General features: G+C 40.3%; 1 protein-coding gene across 1 annotated transcript in view; it reads right to left on the bottom strand.

The window, feature by feature from the left end:
• Positions 1–588: 588 nt before the first annotated feature.
• AFG2A (AFG2 AAA ATPase homolog A) overlaps positions 589–16,440 on the bottom strand; it is a 206,109-nt gene continuing 190,257 nt past the window's right edge. Inside the window, exon 16 of the mRNA XM_074823611.1 lies at positions 589–4,372. Coding sequence (XP_074679712.1) covers positions 4,196–4,372 — 177 coding nt within the window. The 3' untranslated portion in view covers positions 589–4,195. The remainder of the gene's footprint in view (positions 4,373–16,440) is intronic.

The following is a 16,440-nucleotide window of genomic DNA, read 5'->3' as shown; positions in this document are numbered from 1 at the left end:
GGCAAGTTCTTTATGCCTGCTTTTTACTAATTCTTTCAGGGGCTTTGCCAAGGTTTTGACAGTGGGTGCCTGCCTTCCAGGCACATGTGTGACTTCATCTTCCAACTACAATTCCTTCTAAGTTATCTCCTAGCTAGCACTAGATATTGAGCTACCACAACCACTGGCATTTGCTTTTCTAGTGTTGGTAATACTGTTTCACCCACCTAACCAATTGTTTTCTCTGGGAGAGCCAGAAACAACCAAAAGCCTTAAGGGTCAGTCTCCTCCACAGTCCTGACACTTGCCTGTCCATGAACTTGTGTCCCTCAGTTAGCTTCAGCTTACTAGGTAGTACATGGCAAAACACCAGGCCTTACAGTTTGGCTTTCTCTTCACCCCTCTCTGGACCTCATCAGCACAGAGTTTGACGCCTGCTTCACAGGGAAACATCATCCACAGGCAGCCTTCCCACAGCACTAATCGAGGGATGCTCAGTTATAGGAGCATTATGTTTGGCATGTGCCCAGTTTCTGAAGGAGAACCACCACACTTTGACATTTAAAATGAGTAAAGAAACTAAAAGGAAAGAGCCAGCACACACAAACCAGAAAAATCAATTTTAAGGACACAATACTTGAAAGGGCTGACAAGTCCAAGTTCAATGATTTTGAATAACCACCTTTGAAAGCTATCTTTATTCTGTCTCTGATGTTCGCCCTCGCACCTGAACTCAGTAAACCTTATGTTCTGTTCTCATTTAGAGACTGTAGGAAAATCATCCACAGTAAACTTCATTCTTTTTCCAGGATAAAGAATTGTATATTGTACTTGCAGTAAAATCTGTTTTATGCATTAGGGAGAACACAGGACTGAACGTTTTTTCAAGTTAAGTGAAGACATTTTTGCATTTTGATCATAAATATTCTCCTGGTCATTTTTGGCAAACCTGTCAAAAGACATTTTATGCCATTTTGCAAGACGTTGTTATTGGAGGAAAAAGTTAGACTTCGTATTTAAACAAAATGTGCCTGAAACATTGAAAAGCTGATTTAATGTTAACAATTCTGCAACTTAAACAGAATTTGGGCCAAAAACTGGCTCCAAAAGATAATGGCAGGCAGGAAAAAGACTGTATTTCTAAAGAACATAAAGAAATAAGTCTAGGAACCACTTCAGTAGTTAAAGAGAGGATGGGAGAGAGATGTTCTTCTCAGATACCTTCTCTTCTGTTCACAGAGCCTCTATCATTTTATTAAAATTGAATCTCACAGAAACATCCAAAAAACAATAAACATGATTAACCCAGCAGAAGAAAGAACGCCTCTATCTTTGATTTACTCTGAAGCACAGAGGTGTTCAGGCTTATATGGCCTCACACTGCAAGCAATTTGATTCGGTGCCAAGGCACAATGTGTTCAGTAAAACATGCTGTGAAAAGTTCAGCTCTGAATTAAAAACCACTCACTTAAATGACAGGCTAACAGAAGATACTTTTGAAGTGCTCTGTCCTACAGTGCCCTCATCAGTAAGTTCCAATGAGAGGCTGAGGGTGCAAAAGCACTCACCAGACTGGATTATGAAAGGACTACGTTGCTGATGTGCTTTGACCAAAACTGAATTTTTGGTTATTTTCCAGAATTCTCATAAAATGATCTCAATTTGCTAGTCCATGATAACAGCGATCTGTTATTAGGAACAAGAAGGGGAATCACCATACCTTTCTTTAAGTCTCAATTTATCTGTGGCTTGGGATGGAGTAAGATTTTGAGGGGCATCAGACTAGACAAGTTTTCCAAAGAGAGTATTTGGGAGCAACAAGTTTGCCATAACTTAACTTGCCATAACATTTTTTTTTTTTAAGAGTATCTTTTTTAAAAATCAAGTTTCACAAACCCAATGATAAAAAGGGGAGCTTCCTACGTTTAAAATCCCTTCAGGCATGCAGGTATATATCAAGAGATTTGTTACCATTTGGATAAATGTGGTACCATGTGGATGAAAGGATAAATGTTTGCAGCAATGGGTTTTTTACCCAAGACACAAACAGCAGTCATGGGCAGCATTCTCTCCTAAAGTTCTAAAATTCAATGTGCAGAATTCCCTCTGATGGCAACAGGAGTTCATGTATGGAAAGAGCAGCCAGCTCCTAAATGCCTCTTTCCCAGTTTCTCAGTTCAGATTCACGCCTTGGTGCACGTTCCCAAGGGATCTGAGCACTTCCCAAGGAATGGCCATCTAGTTCTGCTACTCATCTGAAGCATCACGCAGCGTTATTTTTAGGGTACAAAATTACAAACAGAATTCATTGTTGGCATTAAAAACCACGGTCTTTCTTTCGTCCCTTCAGGGACACACACTGGAGGAAGTGCCACGGGATAACAGTATGGCATTTAATTTTTGGAAACATCAAAAATGTAATGGTTATGATGAATGGCTTGCACCCTGAACTTTAAGTTGGAATATACAGAATTTAGAAAGGAAGGATAGTTTCAAATGCAGTCTTGATTCCAAAGGCAACTGTTCCAGTTTATAATTTTCTTAATTCCCTCTGTCTGTTGTACCATTAAAAAGTCAAACAATGAAAAAAAGAAAAAAAAAACCTGCACCTACATCAGATGAACCAAGTAAATGATCTGCTTTCCCTCATTCTCTAATCCTTTTTAGTGATAGTAAAATTAAATGCTAATTATAGCAACAAGAGTTTAGAGTAAAAGTAACAGAAAAGTTGTAATTTAAAAATAGTAGATTTCTGTTTAAAAGCTACAAATTGTGTACAGAGTGGAATTGAGTAAAGAGAGAAAAACCATAATCAAGGCCAAGAGATTACTTTTAAAATTTCATCGATAATATAAGTATATATAGTAGAAATCTCTCTTAAACAGATATATACAAATTTCTCATAAAATGATATAAATTTCTAAATAATTATTACTCTCATTAATACTTATATAATAAACGCAAGAAAGAAGAGTCTTCAGAACCATCAATAAACAAATCCAAAAATAACCTTACATAAAGCCTAAAATTACATTTCTTGTTTACTCCAATAAGTGACAGCAGGATTTGGCTAAAATTTTGACCTGTAAATTCTTCTACTTACCCGCAAAACACCAGGAAAACAGAGAATCACCCACTGAAATTCAGGGGTTTGTCACCTTTTTTTTTTTTTTTTTTTAATTTTGTTAAAGTTTGTATTGGTTTTGCTTTACCTTTCCCTCTATTTTTCATGTCTGGAATAGAAAAGCTCGGTCTTTCTATTGTGGAGAAAAAAGCTGAAAGTGAGTTTGCTTAACTGCATTTCATACTGAGTGCAAGAGCAGAGAGTCCATAAGGACCTGTCATCATTTCAACAGATGATGTAACAAAGAAATAAGCTGAAAAGATTTTATCTGTCCCTGAACTATTTTGTGGTCATTTATAACAGTTTTTGCAAGCAGGTTTTCTTACACATTAATTAAGATCCATTAGGATTTTAAGTGGCCAGCTTTAAATTACCAATCAACGTTCCTATTTATTTTGATGGAAACAAACAAGCAACAACAAAAATCTTTTACTGACACCTGGCAGTGGTTTCAGGTTAGCCAAAGGATGTACAATTTTTAAGGTGCCTAATTCCCAGTATGTGTAAAAAGGAGTTGTTTAAGACCAAAGATAAATGTTTCGCTGTAATCAATCAGGATACCTTAGCTTTATCTCAGAAAGCTCTATGTTCGGCAAGCCTGTTTGGCAGCTTTTCTGGAGATCATAAATCAAAAGATTCAGAATAATTTTCAGCATTTTTTTGTAGTGAGGCCACTCCCCAGGTTTGCGCCTCACTGGGATGAGTCCCTGGGATTAAACTGTGGTTGAGGCAGGAACAAATGAAGACCGTGAAGACACTTGTTGCTACTCTCTTTAAGGCCCAGAATCGACCAGAAATCCAGAATTTTATAATTTTTTTTTTGATACATGGATATACACTCAGATAAATTGACTTAAACCAGCAATTTTACTACCTCTAAAATGCAGATTATACCACTGAAATTGTAAAATATAAAGTTTTGGATGATATCTGCTACACTCAAAACTTCCACATGGGCATTTATTACAATGATTCTACACTTCAGTTAACTTGGACACTCCACTCACAATACAAAATTCTTTGGCTTTTGACAGCTTTACAAAGGAAATTTGCTATTCACACCATGAATGGGGCTATGTATTAATTTGCCTTTCAAAGCGCGTGCAGTCCACTTTGCTGCTGATAATCTGCATAAAACTGGATTAACGAATCGGGAATCCTTGGGGTCACGACAGTCAGTGCGTACCGGAAGTGCCGTCCCATGACAGATTTGGCATGTATGTCTTCCTGAAGAGCTAGAAGGGCTGCTTCTCTACAGACTGCTGTTATCTACAAAGAAAGAATAAAAAAACCCCCCACACATAGCATTATTATTATAAAATATATTACTTGAAAGGAAGAAAATGAACACAAGGATATCAACATACTCCATATGCCAGATACTCACAAGGACAGAGTTTCTCCAACTTTTTTTTTTTTAATAAATGAGCTTGTGGGTGATTAGGACATTCAAGAAACAGGATATAGCTCGAAATTCAAACCACAGTAACATTACATTTCATATTACATTATATTGCAAATTAACTTGATAATCATATTACCTTGTGTTAAACTCCCCACAACACCTGATAAATTAAAAAACCCCAACAATCAGCGATACATTTTTCTGTCCCCAAAGCGCAAGAGCAGATATTCCCAGGCTCTGTGGGCACTTTTCTTTCTCAGCTTTATGCTGGGAAAGAAGTAAAAACAATTAATTCAGAAAGGAAGGCTAGAAGGAGAGGGGTGTGTGGAAGGGGAGGAGGGTTAAGGTCTCATACCCTGCAATGTGTTTTTAAGCTCTCTGGACTTCAGACAGCGGAAACAGACTGATGCCAGTGTCACTCTAAAGACACATTACTGTGGTGAAAAGAGCTTGTGGAATGAAAAGAGATATTGTGATTTCCAGTGCAACAGGGAAAACAGTGATTGATATTGACTGCTCCCTTATATCTGTAAATGAAAGAGCCAGCTGAAACACATTTGTCCAGCTATTCAGCATATTTTCTCTGTTTGTTCACTTACTGAAAAGAGTTCCCCCGCTTATGCTGTGCTAATGGTTGCCAAAGCCGTTTAGTAGCTTTTTAGAGGATTTAGCAGCATGTTTAGGAAGCTTTCACAGGAAAACATGCATGGATTTAGATGGCTTTGTCAAGTTACAACAATATTACTATTAGTTCTGTGCTGCTCTAATGAGCAGTGAAGCTAAACACTGCTGTTATGCATTTTAATGCTTTTCAGGACTTCAGAGACAGTTAAACCTGGAAGCATAGCTGAGATTTAGTGCACCAACTTCTTGGGTAAGTAATACATCAGAGGGATCTTGGTCCTTCTGTTCAGGTTTTTCTCTAAGTAGACAGTATGACTATTTCCCTATCTCTAACACAAATATAAAGCTACTTAATGAAAAAAACCCAAACCAGATCAAACTCTGTCCCCCATCCCTGCTCAACACCAAACGCAGAAATCTTTCAAGAGAGAGCAGACTGTTGATGGAAAAACAGATCCCAAGAATCCTGGACTCCAAACCTGTGTTTAAACCTTTGAAGGAGGGGTCCGTTTCCCCTTGATAACTACTGCACTAATGGCAAATTTTCCACCAAATGAAGAGGAAGAGACCTTCTAAGCATTTTCACAGGCATTATTAAAAAAAACCAAAACGCAGTACAGCAGGTTTTGACCATCCTGTTCTGTTCACAGAGACCATTACCGATCTACAGCATCAAAATTATAAAGCAGGATATCACTACAGCACAAGATGATCACCTGTAAGGAGTTGATATGTTTTACTGAAGGAGAAGTGGAAGGAAAGACTATCAAGTTGGCAGATCCAAAAAAGAAGGAACACCACTGCCAGTCTTATTTCTTCCTGTTTCATTTGTACACTGATACACTTAGGAAGAATTTGCTCACAAGCTGGTACTTTTGATGATGTTTTTACCTATTCTCTACGCTCTGTCAAGAGTATTGGCAACAGTGATGATAATTAACCTCCAAAGGATTTATTTTGTTTTAATTTTGTTCTAAAGGCTAAACTGTAAGTTCTGTGATAACTGAAAATTACTAGACATGAGGAAGCACCAGAAAACTGATTTTTTTTTTTTTTTTTTTCTTCCCAGGAGTATTTCAGCTGCTTTTAAGGGTAAAGAATTTTAAGGCATGAATTACCATTCTCTCTTTTCCTGGCTGCGCTCAGAATTTTTGTGGACTAAATCTTTTATATATTACTGAGTAATAAACAGCAGGCATTATGGCACAGTGTTTAAAATTTGGGCCCTCGCGTCTGGTCACAGAAGTCACATGGCGTTGTTTCCATTCCTTGGCTAACCCAGAGTATCAGGTTTCTGAGGTAAGAGATTGGACGAGGCAAGTTTGATTATTTTTCTTCCTTCAAGTATGCAAACTTTAAAAAAAAAAAAAGTCCTCACAAGCATTTCCACTAGCTAGTAAAGCTAAATCACTCACAGAAAGCAAACACAAGTAGTAATACAGGCAACAGTGAAATGAGAGTGAATTCATCTGGTGAAATCAGCTGCGTTATTGGCCTACGGTCTACTGCTTTTTCATAGGTATTTATTGTCACAGTCATGTTAAGCAATTTTTCTTAATAGACCAAGCAATTGAAGGGTTTTTAAATGTCATTTCTGTCTAGATTAAAAACCAACACAGATTGGGTCAAGTGAAGCAAAGAGGGAAGGTAGCAGCAGGTGCTAACGGACAACAAAGGAAGAAAACCATCAGCTTTGCAGCAAGGTACGGATCCTTCCCAGGCTTAGGAGCACTCCTGCATCTAGATCATCAGTTTTAAAACCTTGCGCCAGACCTATCCTCAATTAATTTGTCCAATTACTTTCTTAAATCACTTCTCCTTTTGGCCTCCACAACTTCATCCTGTAATGAGTGCCATGGTCTAATCATGCATTGCATAAAAAAGCACTTCTGTTTGTCTTAAACCTGGTAATTTCCGCAAGTGTCTCCTAGTTCCTGTGTTATGAGAACGGTGATTCATCTGTTGTTCCCCATTCACCTTCCCTGTATCATCAATGATTTTACAGAGTTTTATCTCACCCCCTCTCAGTCAAGTCTTCTCAAGCTGAAGAGTCCCCAGTGATTCAGTCCCTGCTCCTGCAGCACTTGTCCACTCGTCTGCCGTGTCATCTTTGTTAGTCCTGCTCTACCCTCTTGCTGTTGAGCGGCTGAGGCCGGCCAGGGCACAGAGGGAGCCGTACCATGGCACAGCAGTGTTTCTGGGTTTGCTTGCAGTTCCTTTCCTATTATTGTATTTGCCATCATATTAGCAGTGAGATGATTTTTCTCAGAAAATTATTCATGCTGCCTCCAGTATCTTTTCCTGAGTGACAATATCTAATTTAGGTTGTATACCTGTGAATTTGAAGCCTGGGTGATTTTCTTTTCCCTCCACTGCATTCATCAGCATGACTAGCCTCTGCCCACCTCTATAAATGAATGCTGTGAACCAACATTATGTATCTGCCAGTTTTAAGAGAATTCTTAATTATTTTAAAATACAAATCCACAGGATCACCATTTTTACCTTTACAGTATAAAAAAGGACCAAAAAAAAGTGCAGTCTTTTGGATCTCTCTGTGTGTGCGGAATAGGAATAACATCCTAGTCCTGTTCCAAAGGCAAAACTGCAGCTTGATGTACTGAAGGACAAAATAGATACTCTTGACTGTATCTGAATATGGAGTGGCTTTCAGCATTGACTGTTAAAGCAGTAATGAAGACATTAAGTGACTGTCAGAGACAACAGTGATTAAAAAGCAACAGACCAGGCACCAGGTAATTAAACAACTACTGAGGTGTGGGGTGTTACTACAGAGATGAATAGCCAGTCAGGTGTGGCTGAATACTATTGAATCTACAAGTCCTAGAATATACCTTAGTTTGGTTATGAATATCATTATAAACGAAAGTTTAACAAACACGATTCTCATTTTCAGTGGAATGAGAGCAAATTACTGACCTGTGCAATAGTCTGCTGTCTGCAGTCCTCTCTTAGCATGGAAATAATTTTGAATTCATGTATTAAAACCAAATTATCATTTTTTTAAAGGACTGATTTATCACCTGAATGAGTGCTTTAAGACCAGAAAATAAACAACGAATTTAGAATCCTACTTCAAAGTCAAAAAGACAACTGTATCAAGTTATCCTGGAAGGAAAGGAGAACTAAAATTTGCTATCTGAACCACACACACAGACAGATCGGTAATAAGCAAAGCCACACACAAGCTCACAGCTATGTTGCAAACAATGATGAGTCCCCAAAAGAAATGGGTTTACACCTAGTTATTCCCTCCCTCCCCATTTCAGTCCCAGCAACAATAAAATGCCCAGCACCAGTTACTGTTCCCTGAATAAACAGCATTCAGCATAACCCATCTTTCTCCCAAAACCAATGGTTACACTGGCTGATTCAGCTTGGCCGATTCTCCCCCATTCTGGCATTAAGCACCAACTCTTTCCAGTGGACTGAAAGTCCTTTTCAGCTTCTTTGTATTTAAAGTGCTCTAAATAGCTTTAAAGAATCTTAAAAAAAAAAAAAAAAAAAAAAAGAGAGGAAAAAAGAAATGAGCTTCTGTGTTAAAGCCTTAGGTATTTTCAAGAAAGTGGTTTTGTTAGTGCAGAGTCTGTTGGGAACACCTGTGAATGTCGGGTTTAATTGGGCTGCAGCTGGTGTCGATTGTGTGCGCAGTAACTGGCAGCCACTGGCTGGCTGTACATTGTGTTTCATTTTCCTTTTTCCTTCCTTTTTAACTTGCTCCTCCACCCCGCCAGTTAAAGTTGTAAGGGATTGTGTGTAAGAGGGATTAGGAGCCTGGAAACAGAATAGTACCCTGCGGTTTGTGAATAGGGCAAATTGTGGTGCTTCCTGGATGAAAACTACCTGCGAGACTGTGCGCCCATGCGGTGCACGCCTGCTAGGCAGCGTCAAAGGAAGACTGTGTATAGGTTTGGGGAGTTTGCTTTCCCGCTCTGTTAAGGAGAGATAAAAGGTTCATACACGGCATTTTAAAAAGACGTGAATAACTCCTGGGTCAGGACATCTGTTTCTCACTCAGGCAAATTCTTACCCGTGTCAGACACCTCCTCGTACCCCTGCATCAGAGCTGCTCTAACAGAGAAAAATAGCCTTATCCCCACAAAACCGTGGAACTGGGAAAGCTCTCAGGAGTCAGGGCTATCAGCCGATTGAGGAAAGAGGCGGGCCTGGATGCCTCTCCAAAGTGAGAAGAGAAAACACATCAGGAGAAGATGCACTGTAGGCAGAGAGGCTAAAAGGGAGTAGCAGGGAAAGGTTGCTAACTGTATTCGAAAATCGACATAAATATCTCAATTCAATGCAACTCCAGCAGTGCACAACTTTCCACAAGGGATTTGTACAAGGCTCAGTGCAGTGCTGGGCAGAGATGGTAAATACCTCTAGGTTTCTGCCAGCCCCAGCAGGTCATGCTTGCTCAAAGTGTGGGACACCGCGGCCCCTCTTTCCCCCTTCTCCTTTGTGCAGGCACCACCCGCTGCCGGCTGCAGGCTCCCACCCGTCTCTTGTGACGTCTCCGGCACTAAGCTGGCCCTTTCATTAACTGATTCAATGCACCAGACCATCAGAAAACTAATCCAGGAGAAAAAAAAAAAAAAAAGTGCCTTAGCTTGCCGCTGGGGTATTGAGATGGGCTCCCAGGGGGATTCGACAAGCACCAGTCGGCATGGGAAGGGTGGAGAGCACAGCAAAGGGGACGCCTCTTCCTCCAGGAGCCCAGAGCTGCCAGATCGCCTCATGAAATTTTGTGCTCATTCACCCTGTTTTAGCATTCCCGCGCTGCTGCTGATGCCCATGGTGGGCTGTCTGAACCAGCTCAGGTACTGCAGCACGATCCTGGCTGGGCTAGGGAGATGTGCCCTAGATAACGCTTTTGTACAACATACTATTTTTAAAGATAAAAATACTATCTTAAGATGTCACAAATGCCATTTTTTCTTTAAAATGGGCTAAACCGAGAGGCCCTTAACTGGTGAGAGGTGGAGTTTTTGAAGTATTTCAAAAAGTTTCAATTTAGTACTTCTCTTGTATTTCAACTTTTGTTTCATCTATAAAACAGATACAACTGGAAAATACAAGATAACATGCCTTTTTTCTTTTCTCTGAGAAGCGATATTCTTACAGACCATTACAAATCTTACTCTGTTTAGGAGAAGAAGTTTCCAATACTATGAAGTAATTGACCGTTCTGAAATAAATTTTGATCTAATCTTTGAAAGACGAAGACTCACCCATGTATGTGTATCCCTTCATTCCAACTCAGTTCTACGATCTATAGATTTAAATGGGATGAATTATATGTTTGGGCATTTTGCAAATGGAAAAGAATCTATTCTAACCAGAAAATGATAAAGTATATTAGCATAATGTTTTTCATACAGTATCCATTCATTCCTCAGATTCATGTACTGTACCTACCACTGGCGCTTTGGAGTGAATTTACTTAATATATGATTGTTGCTCTATAAAACTTTCCTAACTGAAGTGTGCAAGACACTCACAGGCCACACAAGTGCCTCAGTGAGACAGAGACTTCTTTGATCTCTAAGTAACCAGGTTTTAAAGTGTTACTCGTTTTCCTCAAGTTGAAGTGCATACATCTATATGGTTCTGTAGTCATGAACACTGCCTTGGAACAGATGAGTTCCTAATCGTACCGCTGCCATTGTCTGCAGTGATATCCTATAACTAAATGTTATTTTTTATAAAAGATGGACTTCCTTCTCCCTTGTTTATTAAAGAGACATTCAATATGAGTGGACATTGGATAGTCTACTTTAAAACAGGTCTGTAGTGATGGAGCAACACCTTTGCAATTCTTAAATAAAAAGGACAGGTATTATGTGTATCTCATGTCTCTGATTCAACAGGCTGAGCAAACAATCTCTGCTATTCCTGATTTCTTTTACGAGAAGTCCTTAAGGAATGAATTGTAATTGAACAAAACCAGCTCCTTTAATGATGCCTGTAAGCGACCTCAGTTCAGAACAGAATGGCCCAAACCTTCATTATGACATCTACAGTTTGCTTATTTGTGTTATTTAGCAGATTGATGTGCATGTGACCATGCATGTGGGTGTCCACAGCTTACCTGAGGTGCTGCACAGGGACATAAAGTGGTTGTGCCACCTGAATACACCTGCTCTGACCAGGATGATGGTTCCCACTCAGCTCTTTGCATTGTGGCCACAGCTGCCTCGGGGGGCCACAGCAGAGACCAAATCCTCCTTCTGCTCCCTCCTCCCAGTCTCAGCCAGGAGGGCCAGGCTTCAGATTCACCTCCTCTACCTGCTGTGGTCACCCGGTGCCACTGCCTGGCGTGTCGGCCAGGGGCCGAGCCAGACAAGTGACTGGTTGCTCTTCTGGGACAATGGCATCATGGCAACAATTAATGAGACAGTGGCGACCATGAAATGCTGCGTTTAATTGCTCTTACAGTACCAAAAACTGAGCACAGTTTGTGCCTGGGCAGCAGACAGTATCACATCTATCAGTAGCTCTTACTATTCTATAAAGCTTAAACATGCCCAGAGAAGAGAAGGGAAAGATGAGGTACGTAGCCAAAATTAAGCATATGTATCATAGCTACAGCACATGATGACAGCTAAAGAGAATAAACCAGAGCCTTCAGTGGTACATGCTAAGTGTCATCACACATACCTCTGCTCATCCCGACATGTTCTAACAGAGCGAAGCTTTGACTCCATCTGCAAGCTTTCTTTTTTCTTCTTTCCACCCTCTTAAAAAATATTACTAGATGTGGTATCCTTCCAAGCAATATATAAAACATGTAAATTCCAATTTAACTTTTGTAACTACAAGCCCAAAATGCAGCTATTTTCCAAAACGCACTCTGTCGATATGGCTCCCATCACTTTGGCAGAGACATGGCATAGCTACACCTTTCACAAAGGAATTCCGTAACAAAACGAGTTTTTACATGCTGGGACTAAATATTTTTAAACAGCACTCTCTGCCAACTTCAAGTTTCAGCTATATTTGTGCAACTACAAAAAAAAAAAAAAAACAACATACATGTTTCTATACAAGATTAAGCTGCATTTCTGGTTAACCTCAGAATTATTTCATTTTTATATAAACATTTAATGAGAAAGTTTAACTTCTTCCCTTCAATGAGGAAAAGGAAGCCAAGCCACTAGAAAAACACTCTTTCTATATGTACGTGTATGTGTGTGTGTGTGCGCACGCACTCATTTTAATTAAAAGTAATTAACAGAATACTGTGTTCTCACTCACAGTATGCTGTTACTACACAGGTCCTGAACACAGAGCCAATGCTATTTTGCTGAATGCCGCTAGCAAGACAGATTGAATTATGCAACTGAAAATTTAAAACTAGAAAACTTGGAGGACATCATTAGCCGTCACGAGTTTCTCTCTAGAAAAGAAAAACAAAAGAAAAAACTGCAAAACAGATTTGGCAGCTTCTGCCTTATGAAACCTATCATGGTGTAGGTGTTAAGCAGTTGTTGCTTTTGCTTTCTTTCTTTTCAGATTTTGAGGCAGACGGATATGAGGTTGGACAAATTCAGCATATTCTGTATTTCTTGCACTGAAAAATAATTCATGCCTTTGCTTCTCGAACCAGTAATTCCTTCCTCAGGTTTAACCTGGGAGAGTAGCAGAGGCCTTAGACTCCTATCAAAACAAAGAAATAAAAGCAATTCTGCAAAAGGAATTGGGAGAAGTGCCCTCCCTTCCCTAAAAATATTTATTTTTTTCGTCAATAGAGCACAGCCAGTCTTGAACTGTCTTTCAACTCCTTTCAGCTCCAGCAGCATTTCTATTACATTATATCACCCTTTAAAGATTGCTAGAGCTCTAAGCTTTTGAATCCACCCAACAAAAAGGAAAGCAAAAAATTCCTTTTTCATCCTGTCTTCGGAGCCATGGCAAATATTGTCTCTGATTTGGATCTTGCATAGCAGGTTAATAGCAACTGTATTTGTAGTTATCTACGTATGAGATATTATGATACAATATAGTAAAAGCAAACAAACTCAGTTAAAAATATTGGCCAGAAAGCCTAGCAAATCTTCCGGAGTCTTAGTGTTTCTATCAATTTGGTTAGAAAGCATACAAATCCTATGATAATAAGAGGGAAGTATACTTTCTGGGTCTCTGCATGGCAATTTACCCATGCATACACGTCCTGAATTAAGGCAAGGAGTGAGAAAAGACATTTGTTGTGCAGGGCCTTTAGATTGCAAGATGAATAATGTCCTTAATGGAAGCTCTCTTGCTTTTTCATTTATTGGGTTGTCAGTTCCTGGAAGGTGCGAGATGTCTCCTGTGGAGTATCTATTTCCTCAGCAGAATACTAGAGGAATTTCAGACTCTTTCTAAGTTTACCTTTTGGAGCTTCCCATGGTACCCAGCTGCTCATGTTTCCCAAGAAAATCAGGGAGGAGGGTTACTGCATGCCTGTATTCCAGAGAGGCAGAATATGGCTGGGAGGACAATCAGACCTAGTAAGCAATGCTGTTAGCCACAGCTAGATGCCTCTGTGTACAGTTATTACTCCTTAAGGAAGAAGTAAAAAGGCTGGTAAAGAGCTTAAAGTAAGTTTTGATGAAAGTTTTTCTTGTGCAAGAAAAGAAATAATTATAGCAAGAAAAACAAAAAGAATGATATAAATATATGAAACAAGAGAACTGGTGTACCAACAGTTACCTTGAGTTAAGGATTTGTGTAAGAGGTGTATTTTAATGGAATAGAAAGTCAATAAAATAGCAATAAGACAGACATTACAGTGTGACATGTGCTTCCCAACAGTCTGTCTAAACCAGTGATGCACTGGTCACCACCTCTTTGTGATCTGGCCTCTTTGTGATCTGTCCTCCACCTGTTCAAGTGCTAATCAGCAGAAACCTAATCCAGCAACACAGGAGAGAGTAGTTTTTGCTGGTTTAGCACCCTGAACTGGTTAACCCAGAATGCAGGCAGGAAGGTAGGCAAGGGAGGAAGACTCTGAAGGCAGGAAGAGGATGAAACTGCAGCAGAAATAGGGTTTAAAGCACGCTAAAGCTTAGAGACATATTGAACCTACATACAAATGCTTTCACTTGTGCAACTTTCACTCACCCGCCAATTCAAAAGCCAATGTGAGATGTATCTAATTAAGAAAAGTATATGCCTGGCATATATAGAGAGGTATTCACTGGTGCAGGCAGCCTTGTGAGTGGTCCTTTCAGGTGGGCAGCATCCACAATCCCCATAAGAATCTTGGTGTCCTGATGACATCCCTCAATCTACTGGTTTTAAGATTTGCATGCTTTGAACAATACATCTCAGGTGTATCCCTGTTGTGTCTACTGAATATAGTCCACAGGTAAATGTGACCCACTGCTTCTGGTCTAAAATTACCCAGTCCAGTGAATCACTGAGTGCGTACTGTGAGGCATTCACAGCACTATCCCAAAGTTCCAGCTCCCTCACAAGTGGAGCAGCTTGTCACCAGTATAGTTGGCCCCCATCACTTTGGGAACGAGCCAAAGAATAGAATGATGCAGCATAAGGTAAAATGCTGAAATGTAAGAACCTGTAGTCAGACCTATCACTCTCCTTCGGTGAAAAGTTATGAGTGACCAGATTAACAAGGCATCTGCTTTTGCATTGTTAACATGAAAACTTCACATTTGAGTGCCCTCATGCAGCTGAGAAAATTGAATCCATGTCATGACTGAAAGTCACTTCAGTATTCTGGATAACCGGATCTCCTACTCCATGGATAACAGATTTAATTTAGCAAATTCCTCCAGTTCTCCTCTTTCATACTCGTAAAATCCTTCTCAGTTTGTGCCATGTTATTGCGAAAACCTCCCTGGTCTCTTGGGTTTTCTCCCCCTACTTCCTTGTCTAGACAAGACAATGTAATGCAAATTTCCAGCGCTGTTAAGATTCAGCAAATGCATTTCTCTTCACTTAACAAAGATGTTTTAAGTTCAAAATTTATCCTCAACATTTTTGCAAATATGCACAGGAGGAAGCAGAGGAGTCTCCCTTCCTCTTCCTCCAGGTTGTATGCAGCTTTCTTTTATATGTTAACAGCATTTGAACTTCTTAGAAGTTGCAGACTAGCCTGATACACAAAACAATTTAAGGCCAGAAATTTATGAAATTTATTCTGAATTGTGTTCAGCCATGAGGATCCCCTTAGAGCTCTGTGACATTTGCTGTACTTGCCCACACTGCTCTAGATTCAACGTTCCCCACTTCAAGCCCTTGCCTTTGGTGTTTGCATCAAAGCAGAGCAGCTCTGGGCCCTCTGCACAGGAGGCACAAATCCACAAGCCCCCAGGAGGTCCCTCAGGCCACCCAAGCCCTGCAGAGGGGCACCTACCTTTTTCCAGCAGTGATACAGGTGAGAGTGATCACACCTGTTAGGTAGATGCTTAACATTTGAGAAAGGCTGTCTGTAGACACTGTTGCATATGGTATGACTGTTTTCACAGTCACCAAGATAATGCCAGGTGTCTCCCACCTTTCCTGGCACCAAGAAGATTTGCCAGGATAGCATCTAATACCACAGCAGAGGCTGAGATCAAGGGAGGAGGGAATGACGCCTGAAGGAGCTGCTATAGCTGTAGCACAGTAGAGGATGACACAAGAGCGAGCTGAGAAAGGTCGAGTATAACAGACCTAAGGACAGCAGCTAAAAAACCCCTCAAAAGCCATTAGGAAATGTTAGTGCAACAAGCAACAGGACTGGCCTGTGCAATGGAAGTGCTCCCGAGGTGCCATGTTACAAATTGAAGTTATCATAAGGTTTCCTGTAGGAGTGTGCCTCTTGCTATGTGGCTGGTTTACCTACCAGAGCATAAACTCTGCCAGAGAAAAGATTCTGCACTACCCCCCCACCCTGCCCCCCAGTTTCCACTACTAGAGAAAGGAATTGTATCAGCTCTCTTTGTCCAAACTGCTACAAAGAGAAAGGAGGAAAGAAAGAGGAAGGGAACAACTATTATGGAGAGCAATAGGAAAGACAGACAGGACCCTTGGGCTGGGGGAGGGATTTTGGCAGAAGGAAGGAGAAAATGAGAAAAAAACCCCACCACAGTACTGTGGGTTATACAGATCCTAGCCAGCCCTCAAATCTATAGCCTGAAGAACAAGAACAAAAAGCAGTCTTAGCCCATACTGCAAGCCTCTGCACAAGAAATATTCAAGCCTGGATCTTCAAAATATCTAGCAGTCTTCCTTGAGGGAAACTGGGTGAATACACAGGAAAAGATCATCTGCTCCTCTTACGTGCAGTGCTGTGGATGCA

Source organism: Strix aluco, chromosome 4, assembly GCF_031877795.1.
Source record: "Strix aluco isolate bStrAlu1 chromosome 4, bStrAlu1.hap1, whole genome shotgun sequence".
Classification (NCBI taxonomy): Eukaryota; Metazoa; Chordata; class Aves; order Strigiformes; family Strigidae; genus Strix; species Strix aluco.
The sequence above is the reverse complement of the archived record's forward strand: the minus strand, read 5'-3'. Positions and strand labels throughout refer to the sequence as shown.